We start from the raw sequence: 17,605 nt of genomic DNA, 5'->3' as shown, positions 1-17,605 counted from the left end.
TTGAAATATGTAATATTATGCTTTTTTGATGGCTTAATTCATTGATCAAATATGCTTACACTTACAATTATATGAAAAGTATCGTCTCAACCTCCGAATTTATTTTATCGATTTATTTCTCTTAGAACATGCACCGAATTAAAGTCTGACACTCTGGACATCCAATGTCAAAGAGGATTTCGCTCGGTGCCCTGCACCAGCCGTATGCAGCCCGGGACCAGGGCAAACTTGGCGTGCAAACCAGGATTCCAGTTGCACAAAGAACCAGAGTTCTCGCAAATTAATTGCGGAAATGATGGGATTTGGGATAATTGTCTGTTTTCTTGCGAACCAGGTAGGATAAACTTAATTAGGGAATGTTTTTATATTTCAACCTAATTAGGCCAGTTTTATATTGCAATTGATGTTTTAAATTTTATTATAGAATGTGGTAATCCAACACCGATTGAAACTGTTTTTAATTCGGACCCACCTGTAACATACTTAGCAGGTCAATATCCATGGTATGCAATGTTGTTCACCCGAAGGGAAGATTTATTCAAAGGACAATTTCTATTCAGTTGTGGGGCTCAATTATCAACTCACGAATGATAGTTACAAGTTTGGTTTATCATTAAAATTTCATATTATAAAATGTGATAAATTGCTAATATTGTGTATATTTTCAGCTGCTTATTGCGCTCATAAGCCAGAAATCGATTTGGATGATCAGAGAGTTGTTGTGGGATCTAGTGTATTTCGGTTTAATAAAACAGAGATATTTATGCTCAGCATTACGAAATAGAAAAAGTCATCGTTCCTAAAGGGTATTTTTCAAACTAAATAAAAATATTAGCAAAATTTGTTTAGACAACTCCTCACGTTAACACAATATTCAACGTTCTATAAAAAAACTTCTAAACAATAATAACTAATAAAGACACATTTTCTTTTAAAGAATGTTTCTATAAATGTACTTTTTTATAAATAATTTCTATTTAGTTATTATGATCTATTCTAGATTTGATATTAAAAAAGAAGGCAATCCAAATAATATAGCAATTATTCTAGTTAAAGGAAAGTTCACCTTCAGTGATATAATTAAGCCGATTTGTTTAGAAAGACATTTTAATGGACCCATAGAAGAGCCAGAAGGAGAAATAGGATACGTAAGTCAAGAATTATTTATAAACAATATATAATAAAACATAATTTATTATTAACTAAACTTTTACGAAAATCATATGCAGAAAATATATTTGTTCTATATAATGTTATTTTAGGTACCAGGATATAGTACTGATAGACAAACTCTTGATACTGTACGATTTGTGTATAATGTATCATTGGCATATATTTCCAATACAAGTTGCAGAAATTTTGAATATCCCTTTAAAAGATTTTATCAATCTTATGATAAATTCTGTGCAGGAAACCTAAGTTTTGGTACGTTTTTAATATAATTATTTTCAATAAATATACCTGTTCTTTATTTTTTTTTATAATAAAATAGGATATGAAATACCATTTGGATTTTTGGGTGGTGGATATTTTGTTCCTGACTACAAGTCGTTTGAACCCGTGTACTTTTTAAAAGGAGTCGCTTCCGCCTATGGTAGATCCGTCAACTTTTTGGCATAACTGATATAAAGATACATCTACCGTGGATTTTAGTGCAAGAGGTGATTTAAAATCTAGAGAACAATATTTTATATTATAAGATTATTTCTTTCTATTATTCTGAAAGTATTTTGTTTTTTTAAATTAGTTACGAACATTTGAATTTTACGAATTAGATATCTCTTCTTAATTATTTTATGTTATTGTTTGCTTCAACCAAAGATTACTATAGTCTGCATAATAATGCTTAAAATACCCTTAAATATCTGCATGTCTATTGACATTTTATTAATTGAATATCATCAAAATTTCTTAAGAAAATCATCTCCAACAAAATGAAAAGCTTCCTGAATTTTGTGGTCCAGCATTCCGAGCCAACGCATCTGCGTGAGTATCATCAAATATAAAATAATAATTCTGATAAAATATAAATAATATATGAAAAATAAAATTTTTTTCTCCATAGGCTATTGACAAGTTCTGTTCATTGTAAACTGCCTGCAAAACCAAATAATGGGCGATATTTTGTCGGAGGACAGAGTTCTGATCCCGAACCAGGAACTCCAATTGGTGAATGGTCTGTTCTTAAATATAAATGTGATCCTGGTTATTCTTTGAGTGGCAGTGAAACCATATTTTGCGTAGGGGGTTCTTGGAGTTCTATACCATTATGTCGAAGTGAGAGAAATTTATTTTACGTTTATTTCTCCTATGATCATGATATTGTTAATCTTTATATTTTTTCATTAGAAATGTGTAAGCCGCTTACTTCAACTAGTGTGGACATATATTGCACAAACAAGAATGAAGAAGTGCCATGTGAAAATCCAATGCCGGCAGGAACCACGGCAGATTTAACTTGTAAAAAAGGATACACACTTTACTATGCACCTGACAATACTAGAATAACTTGTGATATGATGGAACTTGGAATTCCAGTCCCTTTAAATGCACGCCAGGTTCGTTGATTTTACATACTGGATTTTAATTACAATTGTTATTAGTTAATAATAAAAAGCTTAAACGTGAATAGCTTCTGACATTTGTAGTGATACAATTAAAATTTCAGAATGTGGTCTTGCTACTCCAAAAGGCCATGGTTTGGTCATAGGCGGGCAAAAAGTTAAAGTTGGCGATTTTCCTTGGCATGCAGGAATTTATGAAAAAAATGAAACAAATTATAAATACAATAAACAAATATGCGGTGGATCCATAATCAATGCAAAAACGATTATATCTGGTAAAATTATATTTTTTACCAAATAAATAACTTACTCTAGTGTTGAAGTTTTGAGTTTATATTGAGCTCCAACAAAACAATAAAATTTAAAGCAATTATATTATTCATATGCATTTCTAAATATATTTTAGCTGCTCATTGCTTCTATCCGACTGGTGGTACGGAACCTTATGACAAATCAAGATTTGTCGTGGCCGTGGGAAAGATTTACAGAGGTTGGTTTGACGATCGTGATGTGTTTGCTCAACGCAATATATAGACCAGCTTCTCATACCCCCTACGTAAGATTTAAATACACATACACACATACACACACACACATATATATATATATATATATATATTATATATAGGTATATATATATATAATATATATTAAAATATATTATTATTTAGTTATGACGATTTGATTGGAAACTACGCTCAAGATATTGCTCTAATTATCACGCAATTCTCGATGACGTTTTCTCCATTTGTACGACCCATTTGTATACAATGGACATTCAGGGGACAGGAGGAAGAGTTGAGGCCGAACACACCTGGAATTGTAAGCATGTGCTTTAATTCTTTAAAATATCTTAAGTACCATTGACTTCTTAAAAAAGAACATTATGGTTAATATGTGAAATATTTTCATAAAACACTACAACTAATTCATGGCCCAACTAGGATTTCAGGCAGCGAGTAACAATTTTTCATACGTGTTAGAATATTGACATATTTCAAATATTTAAATCATTGTTTTATTTATTTATTTATCAGGTATCCGGCTGGGGTTTGACGACTGAGAATGGTGAGCCAAGTGAAGAACTCAAATCCATAACTCTTCCAAGTGTTCCCCGATACGCATGCCGCGAGAATTTTCCGGCCGATTTCCGTCCATATTTGACGCCCGGAAAATTCTGTGCAGGATATCAGAACGGTAGCAGCGTCTGTCAAGGGGACAGCGGCGGCGGCCTTTGTTTTCCTCGGGCATTGGACCAAAATACAACCGTATACTTTCTCAGGGGCGTTGTTTCCGTAGGGCCAACTCGGGATGGATCATGCGACTCTAACCAATATACTGTTTTCACCAGCGTCCTGGCGAATTTGGAATGGCTCAAGACTCACAGAGCCCATTTAAGCGTTTAATTAAGGTGATCATACGTTCCAATAATTGTACTGGATTGAGATCTTTTATGCCTGATTGTCTGTTTTTCAAAAATTAATAAGCAAATTAACAAAAATTATGCCAACATACGAACTAGTACTAATAATTTCAAATTATGAAGAAAATTGAATAACATTTTATAGAAGGCTGAAACGCGAAAAAACATATAGATCGAAAAATATAAGATATAATTTATTATCTTAAATAAAAAAAGTATTATATATTATCAAATTATAGCATTCATACTAAAAATCCGCAATTCTGATTAAAGAAAATGATTCATAAAAAACAGTTTTTTTATTGTATCCTCAAATAGCATTTGTCATTTTAAAGCACACCCCCTTCCCCGTACTGGTATGCATCTCAGTTTGGACTCAAAAAAAGTATATGGTCACATTGATTTAATACAGTTCATCTTCATCTTTATATCTATATATTTACAAATGCACGCATTCATACACTTATAGGTACACCCATAAATAAAAGAAGTGTTATGCGTATACCAATCTTTTCTGTAATAATAATGGATATTGATGAAATATATGTTTAGCAAATGGATAATTTAAGAGTTTGAGACGATGTTTATCTTAATACTAATATAATTATTATTAAATAATCTTTATTTATTTATTTGTTGTTAGATTTAAATAAGCTGTATTTTTAATGATTTATTTATATTGCCTATTTATAAATTTTGGTTGACACCCTTTCATTTAGTTTCTCAGTTAATTAATATCATAAATTCCAACACAAATTTAAACAAATATCATAATTACCTTACGGGAAGTTAATAATATTTTACCTCGTTACTAGTTTATTTTGATACGCTTAGATTATGATTATATTAAAAGCTATATTTAGTTTTTAAATCCATATTTGTTATTGAATAATTTCAATTGCGCACTTATATCATATTTATCATTAGTATGGGTCAAATGCACGAGCAAAAATCCCGGCTTCTGCTTATTTTGTTGCAAAATACTGGTTTCCCCCACTGGCCCCATATATACAAAAGCATACACAGGATTGTTTATATGACAAATTAGAAGCAAACCGAACACTATTACTGAAATTATTTATTATCGAATTAATATTATGAAAATAACCTATTTCATTGGTTTAACTAAGTAAATTAATACAGGGCATATAGGAATATTTTTATATTATGTATATAAGTAAATTCATGTGATTATAATCATATAAAAAATATAATTTCAATAGCAAAAAATATTCGCAATGACTATAAATAATAATTTTTGTGTGTTCGTTATACTATATATTTCTGGTAAGTTAAGGCCAAACTAAAGAAGTATGTGTTTAGTATTATGTTACACTAATACAAAATATAAATTTCGATCTCAATTGTCTCAACTTGTAATCTCTAAGTTACATATAATTCTCGTATATACTTCTTTATAAATCGTTCAAGTAATATTATGTTTTTGTTAAAAAATGTTTATAAATTAATTTAAATCACGTTTCAGCAATAAATTTTTGTCATGTTTCAGTAATTATATCCAGCGCGCAGCAATCTCGGAGGTAAATATGAAGAAAAAATGCTTATTGGTATGCAGTTTTGTTATTGCAGTAATTTCTATCATGTTAATAAATTAATAAGAAAAATTCAAACATAATTGAACTTGATTCTTAATTACAATTAATTCAACAGTCCATCAACTTCGATTACAATTTACCACAACTTAAAATTAATAAATATTTTTGTTAATAAAAATTATATAGTAATAACAATTTTACTAGTTTTTGATATAAAGTGAAATTTTTTTTCTACTTAATTAATTTAACGTTTAAATTTAATACTTTTAATTATATGAAAAATATTGCTTTAATCTCAAAATTTAATTTACTATTAAATTTATTTCTCTTAGAACATGCACAGAATTAAAGTCTGACACTCTGGACATCCAATGCCAAAGGGGATTTCGCACGGTGCCCTGCACCAGCCGTATGCAGCCCGGGACTAAGGCAAACTTGGCGTGCAAACCAGGATTCCAATTACACAAAGAACCAGAGTTCACGCAAATCAATTGCGAAAATGATGGAATTTGGGATAATTGTTTATTCTCTTGTGAACCAGGTGGGATAAGTTTAATTGGACAATAATTTTATTGAACGATTAATATTTGTATTTAAAATTATATATATATATATATATATATATATATATAAAGTTTTATATTAGAGTAAGCTGGTGAGATTCTTAGAATGAAAAAATCATGGATTTTCACACTGCAGGCAAGAATGTCATACGTTTTGTAAAAATAAAATAAAATTCCGTATGATGGTAAACTGGAATATTCAACATGTAGGTCTGCATGATCTGCCGAGAATGACGTCAACGTTAGTCTTAAAATTTGCATAAAAACACACATGCACACATACATAAATAATCATTTATATTTCGGTTTAAATAAATATATATATATAAATTTTGTATACGCAATTTTGTATTTTGCTCATAATACATTCTAATAAATACTAATAAGTTCTAGGTATTATCAGTTTATGTAACATTTGAATTGTTTATTGACTGCGTTTGTTCTAAGTCTTTTTTTTATTCATGTACACTTTTCTCAGTATTATTCATTTATATTTTATTACAGAATGTGGTAATCCAACACCAATTGAAACTATTTTTAATTCGGACCCTCCTGTAACTTACTTAGCGGGTCAATATCCATGGTATGCTATGTTGTTTACACGAAGAAAAGATTTAAGAAAAGTACAATTCCTATTCAGTTGTGGGGGCTCTATTATCAACTCAAGAATGATAATTACAAGTTTGTTTCATCACATAATTTTTATTCATGTCTATGAACCATATTATGAGTAGGTAATATTTTACTTATTTTTAGCTGCTCTTTGCGCCCATAAGCCAGACATCGACTTGGACGATCGCAGAGTTGTCGTAGGATCTAGTGTGTTCAGATTTAATAAAACAGAGGATATTTATGATCAGCATTATGAAATCGAAAAAATCATCGTTCCTAAGGGGTATTTTGCACAAAAAACTTTGTTTTATCATAAATTCTGTTTTTTTTTTGTCGCAGCACTGCTTTCTACAGTTTTACTTCAATTAAAATATTATAATAGCATATTTTAACATTTGGTTGCATAATACATTTTTTAATAATGAATATAACCCTGAAATCTTAATTTTTGAGTAATTATTTGCTTATGAAGTCTAGTTAGTTATTATGATTCATTTTAGATTTGATACTAACCATGAGGGTCGACCAAATGATATTGCAATCATTCTTATCAAAGGCGAATTTACCTTTAGTGATATAATTAAGCCTATTTGTTTAGAAAGACTATTTAATGGACCCATAGAAGAGCCAGAAATTGGAGAAATGGGATACGTAAGTGAAAACAAACAATACATATTTATTAACTTATAAATAATATTAAAATTTTACTTAAATATGATTTAAATGGTATTTGTAATGTTTTAGGTACCAGGGTATAGCACCGATAGTCAAACTTTTGATACTGTACGTTTTGTGTATAATTTATCATTACCATATATATCGAATACGAGTTGCGGAAATTTCGAATATCCCTTCAAAAGATATTATCAATCTTATGATAAATTCTGTGCAGGAAATCTAAGTTTTGGTATGTTTGTTGTAATGGAAATCTTTTTAATATATATATATATATAAATGGTATTTTAATAAAACAGGGTTAGAAATTCCATTTGGTTTTTTGGGTGGCGGATATTTTGTTCCTGACTACAAGTCGTTTGAACCCGTGTACTTTTTAAAAGGCGTCGCTTCCGCCTATGGTAGATCTGTTGATTTTTTTGCCATTACTAACATATATGTACATCTACCATGGATTTTACTACAAGAGGTGAGCAAAATTTAACACCAAGAATAAGAGCTATTTAATGATGTAACTCATAACTCTACAAAAAACTAACTAAATCTTTTATATATATTATATATAATATAAGGTATATATCGGAAAGTAATCACATTTTTTAAAACTCCATCGGACTTAAAAAAAAGTTAAACATTAGAATTTTATAAATTTATTCTCTAGTATAGATAAAAAATGATAAAAATGTGCTAATTGCTTACCATATTGTAATAATCAACAAACAAATTTATTAAAATAATGGCTGTGAAAAATTGCTAATTCTGTAAAATGACAACATCAAAGCGAAATGTTTCTATAAATTTAATCTCGCACATATGTCTTAGAAAAATCATCTTCAACATAATAAAAATCTGCCTGAATTTTGTGGTCCTGAGTTCAGAGCTAATGCATCTGTGTGAGTACCATAAAATATAAAAATAATGATTCTAATAGGTAATAAAAAATATACTTTGCAACTTAACTTATAAATAATGCCACCAATATTTATCCCAAGGTCGTTGACAAGTTCGGCTCATTGTAAACTTCCTGCTATACCAAATAATGGACGTTATTTAATTGGAGGGCAAAGTTCTGACCCAGAACCAGGAATGCCAATTAATGAATGGACAGTTCTCAAATATAAATGTGATCCTGGCTACTTTTTGAGTGGTAGTGAAACCATATTTTGCGTAGGAGGTTCTTGGAGTTCTATACCATTATGTCGAAGTAAAGAAAATGCATGTTACATTTATTTCTTCTATGATCATGCTATTGTTAATATTTATATTTTTTTATTAGAAATGTGCAATCCACTTACCTCAACTAGTGTGGACATATATTGCGTTTACAAGAATGAAAAAGTGTCATGCGAAAATCCCATGGCGGCAGGAACTACGGCAGATTTAACTTGTAAAAAAGGATACACACTTTACTATGCACCTGACAACACGAGAATAACCTGTGATATTGATGGAACTTGGAATTCTAGTCCTTTCAAATGCACACCAGGTTTGTTAAAACTTTTAAATCCTGTATTCTAATTATGATTATTAGCAGTTTTTAACAAAATAATCCCTAATATTTTTAATTATACAAATTGCATTTCAGAATGCGGTCTTCCATCTCCAAAAGGTCACGGATTGATCATAGGTGGTCAAAAAGTTAGGGTTGGAGATTTTCCTTGGCATGCAGGAATTTATGAAAAAAATGAAACAGACAATAGATACAATAAGCAAATATGCGGAGGATCAATAATTAATGCGAAAATGATTATAACCGGTAAAAAATACATTTATTGTTTGTGAATTTATTAAAATTAATAAGATACTTTTTCATTAAATTCTGTGTGAATAAGTTTTGTGCACTAACAACTAAAAATAATTCCGAAATGAATTGAAAACCATTTTTGGTGTAAATAAATAATTTTATTTACGAAATTACATGTGAAAAATATAATCACAATACTATGACTTATAGTAAAATTATTCATTAATGCATCAACCAATCAACCAATCAACCAATCAACCAATTCATTAATGAATTTTAGAAGTAAATTTCATTATATTTAAATTTAACGATTCCGTATATCAATGTATGAACTCAAATATATATATATATATATATATATATATATATATATATATATATATATTTGAATAGTCTTGAATTTGATGTTGATATGTATGTTTAATTTGAGTTTAATATTCGGGCGTAACATCAATAAAAATAATGAGGGCGTAACATCAATAAAAATAACATCAATAATAAATATTTTTATTGATGTTACGCCCGAATATTAAACTCAAATTAAACATATATATATATATATATATATATATATGTTTTTCAGCCGCTCATTGCTTTTATCCGACCGGTGGTTCGGAGCCATATGATAAATCAAAATTTGCGGTTGCTGTAGGAAAGATTTACAGAAAATGGCTTGACGAGCGAGATGTGTTTGCTCAACTCAACAATGTAGATCAGCTTCTCATACCTTCAACGTAATGTTTATGATATTGCTTAGGATTAATATGACTTCTCGTACTGGTAGTTATTACTATGAATATAAATATTTTTCAAAAAAAAAACACTATTTAGGTATGACGATTTGATTGGCAACTACGCCCAAGATATTGCCATTATTATTACACAATTTGCATTAACGTTTTCACCATTTGTACGTCCTATATGCGTGCAATGGACGTTCAGGGGCGAAGAGGAAGAATTGAAGCCAAACACACCTGGAATTGTAAGCAATTACTACTTTTGTAACTTTTTTATAAATTTAATTTATTATTTTTTTCTCGAATTTAAACTTCCCGAAGGAGAGTTTTATGTTTTTGCTTGAAAATCCAATTTGATAATTATATGCTCACTTGTCATTCTTATCATTATTAACGTTTGTATTTTATTTAAGTAGGATATCAGTCAAAGAATAATAAATTTTTCATACAAGTTAGAATATCGACATATTTCAAATATTTAAATTATTGTTTTATTTATTTATTTATTAGGTATCCGGCTGGGGTTTGACGACTGAGAATGGTGAGCCAAGTGAAGAACTCAAATCCATAACTCTTCCAAGTGTTCCCCGATACGCATGCCGCGAGAATTTTCCGGCCGATTTCCGTCCATATTTGACGCCCGGAAAATTCTGCGCCGGATATCAGAACGGTAGCAGCGTCTGTCAAGGGGACAGCGGCGGCGGCCTTTGTTTTCCTCGGGCATTGGACCAAAACACAACCGTATACTTCCTCAGGGGCGTTGTTTCCGTAGGGCCAACTCGGGATGGATCATGCGACTCTAATCAATACACAGTTTTCACCAGCGTCCTGGCGAATCTGGAATGGCTCAAGACTCACAGAGCCCATTCAAGCGTTTAACAAAATATATATGTGTGTATATATATAATGCATCATACACATTTTGTTCATTCAATTATAACTAAATATAATTTTAGTAAACAAATATTTGGTAGTTCCTATCTGATGTTTTTGGCTAAATTTGTACGTATGTATTAATTTTATAATTTTTGATTTGTATTTAATGTTTATAACTATGAGTAATCAGTGCCAATTTAAATTATTAAATTAATCTTAATCAATTTTAATATAAATCTATGTACTTCTATATTTTTAGAAAGTCGATAACATTTCTAAAAGGTTTAAATTAAATTTACATTTATGTTACAGATATAGTATGATATCAAATTAAGTTATATTTATAGCTAAGAAAAGTGCATCATATATAAAAGTGATAAAAAATTTAATTTTTATCTATTTTATTTAGTAGACATCGATCCAACACATTAAATATTTAAGACACTCCAGCACCATCAAGGTTTGCAAAAAAGCAAAGTGTATTGACCAACGTTGATCATCTACCAAGTCAAAGCAAATGTATAAGGTATAATAAATATTTTTGTAAAATACGTTACAGCATAATGTAAAATTAAAAGTCGCTCATAATTAAATTAAAACAACAAATTAAATTAAATACAATATATTAATTCATTATTTCATTAACATCTGTGCACTTAACTTTTCAATGCATTATAGTAGGTAGAGTTACTAGGAACAGCATAATTAATAGATCGAGCGACTATTTTTGCTGGAGAACAAGTCTTGAGTAACTTGAGAGTTGAAGACTACTTGGCTTGAAGTTGTCGTTTACCCTATAAACAAAAACAATCAATTAGTAACTCTAAGGAAAGTTAAAAATCAGTATTTTCAAAAAATGCTGTTATTTAAGTATTCAAATTATGCTGCTTTCAAAATGGTCAAAAAAATTCAAGATTCTCCAAAAAAAATATTTGTTCTATTCTGAGATTTTTAAAATTTTAAATTACTGTACGGAAAGTTCTAGAAATTTGCCTTAAGGCACTATGCCATGCACCACTAGTATTTTTCAAATACTTTCTTTATAGTATTTTCCAAAAACCGAGTGTGCTTTATAAATATAAATAAAAAAAATTTACGAGATGTAATTTTACAATTTTCACAACATGTATGTTTTTGTTTTTTTTAAGACATCAACAAAATCAACAAGTAATCTCCTAGTTTCCCCAGTATGCGTAAAATTACTGTTGATGATGCTATATGAAGGTGCTTCTGGTGATACTAAGTTGGAAATTTTGAGACTACTCTCCCTTCCTGATAGTTACCCGAGCAACAAGAAACTTGCAGGAAAAATTATAGTTTCCCTTAAGGTACTTCAAGTACATTCAAATGCAATAAAACATTATGACTTATACCAATATTTCATCCTCCTCCAGGCCAAGAATCAAGCTTACCATTTGGATTTCGACACCAGGATTTACATTTTCCACATGATCCAGCCCAGGTAGCGATTCAACGAGATTGCCAAAATGTTTGACGGCTCGGATATCGTGTCTATAGATTTCACAAAAGGAATAAATAAAAATAACTCTGATGGTACTGTCACCAAATACGATAGTGCTGCTATTTTGAATCAGTGGTGATGAATTTTCAATAAAATTTATTTTTATTTGATCAATGTTATTGATAAATTTATTTTGCTCTAGCGAATGTTTATGGTGCTGAATGGAAAAAACAATTTCCTGAGGAGAGTACTACATAGGGAAAATTCTACCTGGATGTTAATAAGTAAATTATATAAAATTTTTAGTTTAATTTAAATAAATATATTATATATACTAGATGACCCGACAGACGTTGTCCTGTACCCACTTCTACAATTTTTTAATATCCCATATTAATATTTTCCGTTTACCTAAAAATAATAATTATTGTTTTTTAAATTACTCTTCGCATCAAAATGCATATACAAGAATATGAGCGATGCTAAATGTAGAACTGCTTTAAATAAAATGATGAATCTCAATTCCCACATTATATTGGAAATTTAAGTCTCTTAAACGGTACAGCAAATTCAGAAAAAACTAATACGTAGCAGGTAATATCCGCAGTAAAAGTACAATACTACCTTGGAATTTTTCTAATTACTCCAATAATGTTGCCTACAATTTTTATAATCTCGTATTATATTTTAATTGTTTTTTAGTAATTACAATATCTAAATTACATTTTTCTTAGTCATAATTTATTATACATTATTACCAGGATCGCTACTCGGGTTCTCAGCGCCCGCATGCTATTTTTCTTCAGCGCCCCCCGCCTTATTATTTTATTTGTTTTAACAGTTTATTATTAAAATTTTTATCCTTAATTAATATTTGTCTCTTGAAACATTTTACTTATTTATTTTGAGCTTTTTATGCGATTTATTCTATTGAGCAAATCATAGAGAGCAAAACATTGTAGCATTTATTATTAAACATAACACTGGTACTACATGTTGGACTATTTTAATTTAATTTTTTAATATTTAAGATATCCAAAATTGCATCTTAAACTTCTCCTAATTGTTATCGTAAGGGCCGAGTTGTATTTATTTATCTTTACTTTCCCATTTGTTTTTTTAAGTGAATTAATTTGTCAAATCCCTTTTATATGTGTATCATTCAATCTGCCATACATATACTGTATTTTATATTATTTCAATTTCTGGCACATTTCAGCCGCTTTTTGGCAATAATAATGTAAACATTTTATTTTTCTTATTCTTAATCATAAATTTATCATACATATTCTAATATTGTCTAGGGTCATAAGTAAATTGAAATTTTTGGTAGATGACGGTTTTTATTTGTTTTCAATGACATGTTGTTTTTTTGCATTTTTTTCGATTTATTTCTACAATATTGCTATATTTTTATAATTACATATTATAATCAAAAATTGTTATTAATAATATATCTGTATTTTGTTTTCATCTCATAGTCTTACAATAATATATAATAATTAATTATTATATAGATAATTATTTAAATAATGAAGATTTTTAAACACAGTCATTATGTGATGAAAACAATTGTGTAAAGATTTTATTTACTCAGGGAAATCGGCTTTTAATATATATAAACTTGCCTGTATATTTAAAAATGTACGTTAAAAATCACTTCAAAAGAAAAGCAAAAAAGTGGTCTGAAAAACGGAAGTTTGTGAAAGAAAATGTAATATATTTTACACCAAATATATTTATTTTAATAATCCAATTTTATTGGATTTATTCATCTTTTATTCGTTTTGTCGATTTCAAAACAGAAGAGGCGTTCGAGTTTCTGAAGCGCCATCTTCGACCGAGTGAACGTGCATGCTCTGCAGTTGCACATCTACAAGTCTTTTGCACATCTATGCTTTGCGACTATAGGAGTTCGGAGAGGGAGTTGTCATTGCGAGAGTTCATTTTCATCGTGGCGATCGCTGGAAGAAGACAACGAGACTTCGTCGAACACGGACGAGCGGGCCTGACCCTTCGCTGCCTGTGGAGTACATGCGACCTGCGAGCGTCACCTGGTACGTTGCACTTGTGCTAATTATATTTCTCTTTGCGGATTCACTCGGATTGCATTTCGTGTTTTAAGATGTTTTAGATTTAATTGAAACCGTTCATCATTTCTGTTTTTTTTTTTGGAAAACGTGTGCTCGATTTATGTAGTTTTTGCTCAAGTCGTACTACTGTCTAAGACGTACGCCAGATATATTTTATCTAATAATTTTATTTTGCATCATTTGGTGCCCACTTTTAAATAAAACTACATATTATTATTATGTTGACTGAGCAAGAGTTCACAATTGAATGGCTGGCGGTCATTGTGCAAAAGAAATAATCGAAAGTAATAGTAAAAAGTTGTGAAAGTAAAAAATAATGACTGTTAATTCATTTTGAGAATTATTGTGAGTACAATCATACGGGTAGTTTAATTTGAAGTTTATTTACGTCATTATGTGCGATCTCACTTCAATTTATAGATCAGAAGAATTGTGTATATTGGACCACAATCATCATGTCATTAAGAATTTTAAAGCAAAATTACTTTTTCATGAAAGCCATTTTTTGTTTTCAATGCATAATTTTATTTCTCTTACTTGAAAAAAGTTTCAATTTGAACAACAAATTGACAAAGGATAGTTACAATTTGATTGGAAGTAAAAACTCTGTGCTTCGCTGGAGCGCTGCATTGCACACGAATACAGCTTTGGTGACGCATCAACAATGACATTTAATGATATATGTATAATCAACTAAGTTCAATAATAATTTGTGTATTTTGCAGGTGCAGGTAGGTTTGAGTTGGCTGCAACCAGAGTCCTTCAGTTTTTATACCAACATTGTTACTGTGACGCTCTGAATGTGGTATTTATTAGAATTGCATTTGGTACGAATAGATTTATTAAACAGTAATTTTACTCAAGATTCGAATGATCATTTGCACGATATGCCTTGCATGTGGGTTAATTTATTAGTTAGGTAGCATCAGTAGTTTTATTATTAATAATAACAAACACTAACACACTAATCTATTCAACTATTGAAAAATAATGTGGTCGTTTGAATCATTTGAGATTATGCAATGTGGATTTGACGTATCACATTACATTTTAATTTTCACTGTTTTCAATTCATGTTAATGCATTTATATGAAACCAAATGCAATTCTTAAACTGCTAATAAATTGTGCTGCATTATATTTCTGGATATCAAGATGAAATCACACAGAGGCCACAACATATATCGAGCAAATTGAGTCGAATGGCCAAGCATCGAGCAAAAATTCAGTTTACATTTATTTTATTTTATCAATCATTGATTTATTTTGATGACTTAATTTATTCTTTACTAGATGTACTTTATTATTTTTTAGGCATATTTGATTTGTCACTGTGGTCAACTAGAATGATACAACTATGAACATATTTTGAAAGCATTTCGAGTATGAATCACTCAGATTTCGCAAACATTAATAGCTCCATTTTATCGTATAAACATTTTAAGACTTAAGAATAAATGCTCTTCAAAGAGGACTAATAAGTTTGATAAATTCGAATTTACTGCAATGATTGGATTGCAAATTGGTCAGCCTCGCATAATAGTTATAATAGACTAGCCGAAGCAAACTTTCAAGTAAGTGTTCAGTAATCAATAATTAGCACACTATTATTTTCATATGGTGTTCGTTTTTTATTCTTTTATTTCTGCATATATATTTAATTCAACAATAAATTTTTTATCACTGTTTCTGCATTTCTTTGCATTAATAATAAAAAAAAATATTATAGCTTTTAGGTTGCTTAAGCATTTTAACTCCACACAGACTCCTTTACGAGGGATTTTTGGTAATTGTTTTATGAAATATCTATATATAACACCAATGTATTCATTAATGTTTTTGTTTATTCCAGATGCTGGTCCTTTAACATCCAATTCAGCAATTGAAAAATCTTTATACCGACTCCTTTACCAGACATTTCTCCATACTTTATAAAGTTTGTCTATGCATATAACAATTTAAATGTTAAGTGCGAGGCCTCTTTAGAACCTGTGACTTTTACACCACCAAGCCGTTCAAATTTTATGAAGTATATGTCAATCCATATGTTTAAAACATGTTTATTTTTTTCCAGATCCTTTCCACTGCTGCTGTTCTGCACACTGACTCCTTCACCAGAAATCGCTCTGAAATTATTTTATGAAGTACGTTTTCATCCATAATCAGTATAAATGTGAACAATAAATAACATATTTATTTTTTTACAGGTCCTCTCAACAACTGTTGCTCTGCACTCACATTCCTTCACCAGGAATCTTTCCTGAATCATTTTACCAGGTACGTTTTTATCCATACCAGTATAAATGCAAACATTCCTAAAATGATTTTTTCAGGTTATTTCAACTACCACTGCTCTGCACACTGACTCCTTCACCAGGAATCTTTCCAGAAACATTTTACCAGGTACTGTGTTTATCCATACCAGTATAAATGCAAACATTCCTAGAATCAACAAAACATATTGCTTTTCTTTCTAGGTTATTTTGACTACTGCTGCTCTGCACACTGACTCCTTCACCAGGAATTTTTCCAAAAAGATTTTATCAGGTCTGTGTTTATCCATACCAGTATAAATGCAAACATTCCTAGAATGATTCTTTTTTTTCCAGGTCTTTTCGACTACTGCTGTTCTGCACACTGACTCCTTCACCAGGAATCCTTTCAGAAACATTTTACCAGTTATGTGATAATCCATACCAGTGTAAATGCAAACATTCCTAAAATGATTCTTTTTTTTTTTCAGGTCCTTTCAACTACTGCTGCTCTGCAAACTGACTCCTTCACCAGGAATCCTTCCAGAAACATTTTACCAGGTATGTGTTAATCCATACCAGTGTAAATGCAAACATTCCTAAAATGATTCTTTTTTTTCAGGTACTTTCAACTACTGCTGCTCTGCAAACTGACTCCTTCACCAGGAATCCTTCCAGAAACATTTTACCAGGTATGTGTTAATCCATACCAGTGTAAATGCAAACATTCCTAAAATGATACTTTTTTTTTCAGGTCCTTTCAACTACTGCTGCTCTGCACACTGTCTCCTTCACCAGGAATCTTTCCAGAAACATTTTACCAGGTATGTGTTAATCCATACCAGTATAAATGCAAACATTCCTAAAATGATTCTTTTTTTTCCAGGTCCTTTCGACTACTGCTGCTCCGCACACTGACTCCTTCACCAGGAATCCTCTCAGAAACATTTTACCAGTTATGTGTTAATCCATACCAGTGTAAATGCAAACATTCCTAAAATGATACTTTTTTTTTCAGGTCCTTTCAACTACTGCTGCTCTGCACACTG

General features: G+C 30.2%; 3 protein-coding genes, 1 long non-coding RNA gene and 1 pseudogene across 4 annotated transcripts in view; all 5 read left to right on the top strand.

The window, feature by feature from the left end:
- The window catches only part of LOC113373668 (testisin-like), a 5,353-nt gene extending 3,733 nt beyond the window's left edge, over positions 1-1,620 (top strand). Inside the window, exons 2-8 of the mRNA XM_026613949.1 lie at positions 126-334; positions 425-562; positions 669-687; positions 756-806; positions 1,001-1,148; positions 1,263-1,425; positions 1,493-1,620. Of these exons, the coding sequence (XP_026469734.1) occupies positions 126-334; positions 425-562; positions 669-687; positions 756-806; positions 1,001-1,148; positions 1,263-1,425; positions 1,493-1,620 (856 nt within the window). The remainder of the gene's footprint in view (positions 1-125; positions 335-424; positions 563-668; positions 688-755; positions 807-1,000; positions 1,149-1,262; positions 1,426-1,492) is intronic.
- Positions 1,621-1,796: 176 nt separating this feature from the next.
- Positions 1,797-4,140, top strand: LOC113373667 (annotated as a pseudogene).
- A 1,379-nt stretch (positions 4,141-5,519) lies between these two features.
- Positions 5,520-8,457, top strand: LOC113374035 (CLIP domain-containing serine protease B15-like). The gene is made up of 8 exons (XM_026614286.1): positions 5,520-5,528; positions 5,876-6,084; positions 6,611-6,787; positions 6,863-7,001; positions 7,219-7,369; positions 7,463-7,625; positions 7,693-7,862; positions 8,386-8,457. The coding sequence occupies exons 2-8, from the start codon at positions 5,955-5,957 to the stop codon at positions 8,410-8,412; spliced, it is 957 nt and encodes a 318-aa protein (XP_026470071.1). The 5' UTR covers positions 5,520-5,528; positions 5,876-5,954; the 3' UTR covers positions 8,413-8,457.
- On the top strand, positions 8,419-12,209 carry LOC113374032 (modular serine protease-like). The gene is made up of 9 exons (XM_026614284.1): positions 8,419-8,597; positions 8,670-8,879; positions 8,979-9,149; positions 9,721-9,871; positions 9,969-10,119; positions 10,385-10,765; positions 11,160-11,276; positions 11,899-12,078; positions 12,145-12,209. The coding sequence occupies exons 1-6, from the start codon at positions 8,480-8,482 to the stop codon at positions 10,751-10,753; spliced, it is 1,170 nt and encodes a 389-aa protein (XP_026470069.1). The 5' UTR covers positions 8,419-8,479; the 3' UTR covers positions 10,754-10,765; positions 11,160-11,276; positions 11,899-12,078; positions 12,145-12,209.
- A 1,944-nt stretch (positions 12,210-14,153) lies between these two features.
- Positions 14,154-15,795, top strand: LOC113374039. The gene is made up of 3 exons (XR_003366936.1): positions 14,154-14,269; positions 15,031-15,036; positions 15,619-15,795. It is a non-coding gene; the product is annotated as an uncharacterized LOC113374039 (long non-coding RNA).
- The last annotated feature ends 1,810 nt before the right edge of the window (positions 15,796-17,605 follow it).

The sequence above is a fragment of the Ctenocephalides felis genome, unplaced genomic scaffold (genome assembly GCF_003426905.1).
Source record: "Ctenocephalides felis isolate EL2017-DRISC unplaced genomic scaffold, ASM342690v1 CF-g0.4_SCAFFOLD_01604, whole genome shotgun sequence".
Taxonomy (NCBI): domain Eukaryota; kingdom Metazoa; phylum Arthropoda; class Insecta; order Siphonaptera; family Pulicidae; genus Ctenocephalides; species Ctenocephalides felis.
This window is presented reverse-complemented; position numbering and strand designations above follow the sequence as displayed.

Excerpts from the sequence above, each read along its gene's own strand:
- LOC113374035 (XM_026614286.1), top strand. The coding sequence starts at position 5,955 with ATGCAGCCCGGGACTAAGGCAAACTTGGCGTGCAAACCAGGATTCCAA. Across the intron at positions 6,085-6,610 it reads TTTATTCTCTTGTGAACCAG|AATGTGGTAATCCAACACCA; the intron begins GTGGGATAAGTT and ends ATTTTATTACAG. Across the intron at positions 7,370-7,462 it reads AAATTGGAGAAATGGGATAC|GTACCAGGGTATAGCACCGA; the intron begins GTAAGTGAAAAC and ends GTAATGTTTTAG.
- LOC113374032 (XM_026614284.1), top strand. The coding sequence starts at position 8,480 with ATGCCAATTAATGAATGGACAGTTCTCAAATATAAATGTGATCCTGGC. Across the intron at positions 8,598-8,669 it reads TTCTATACCATTATGTCGAA|AAATGTGCAATCCACTTACC; the intron begins GTAAAGAAAATG and ends TTTTTTTATTAG. Across the intron at positions 9,150-9,720 it reads TGCGAAAATGATTATAACCG|CCGCTCATTGCTTTTATCCG; the intron begins GTAAAAAATACA and ends TATGTTTTTCAG.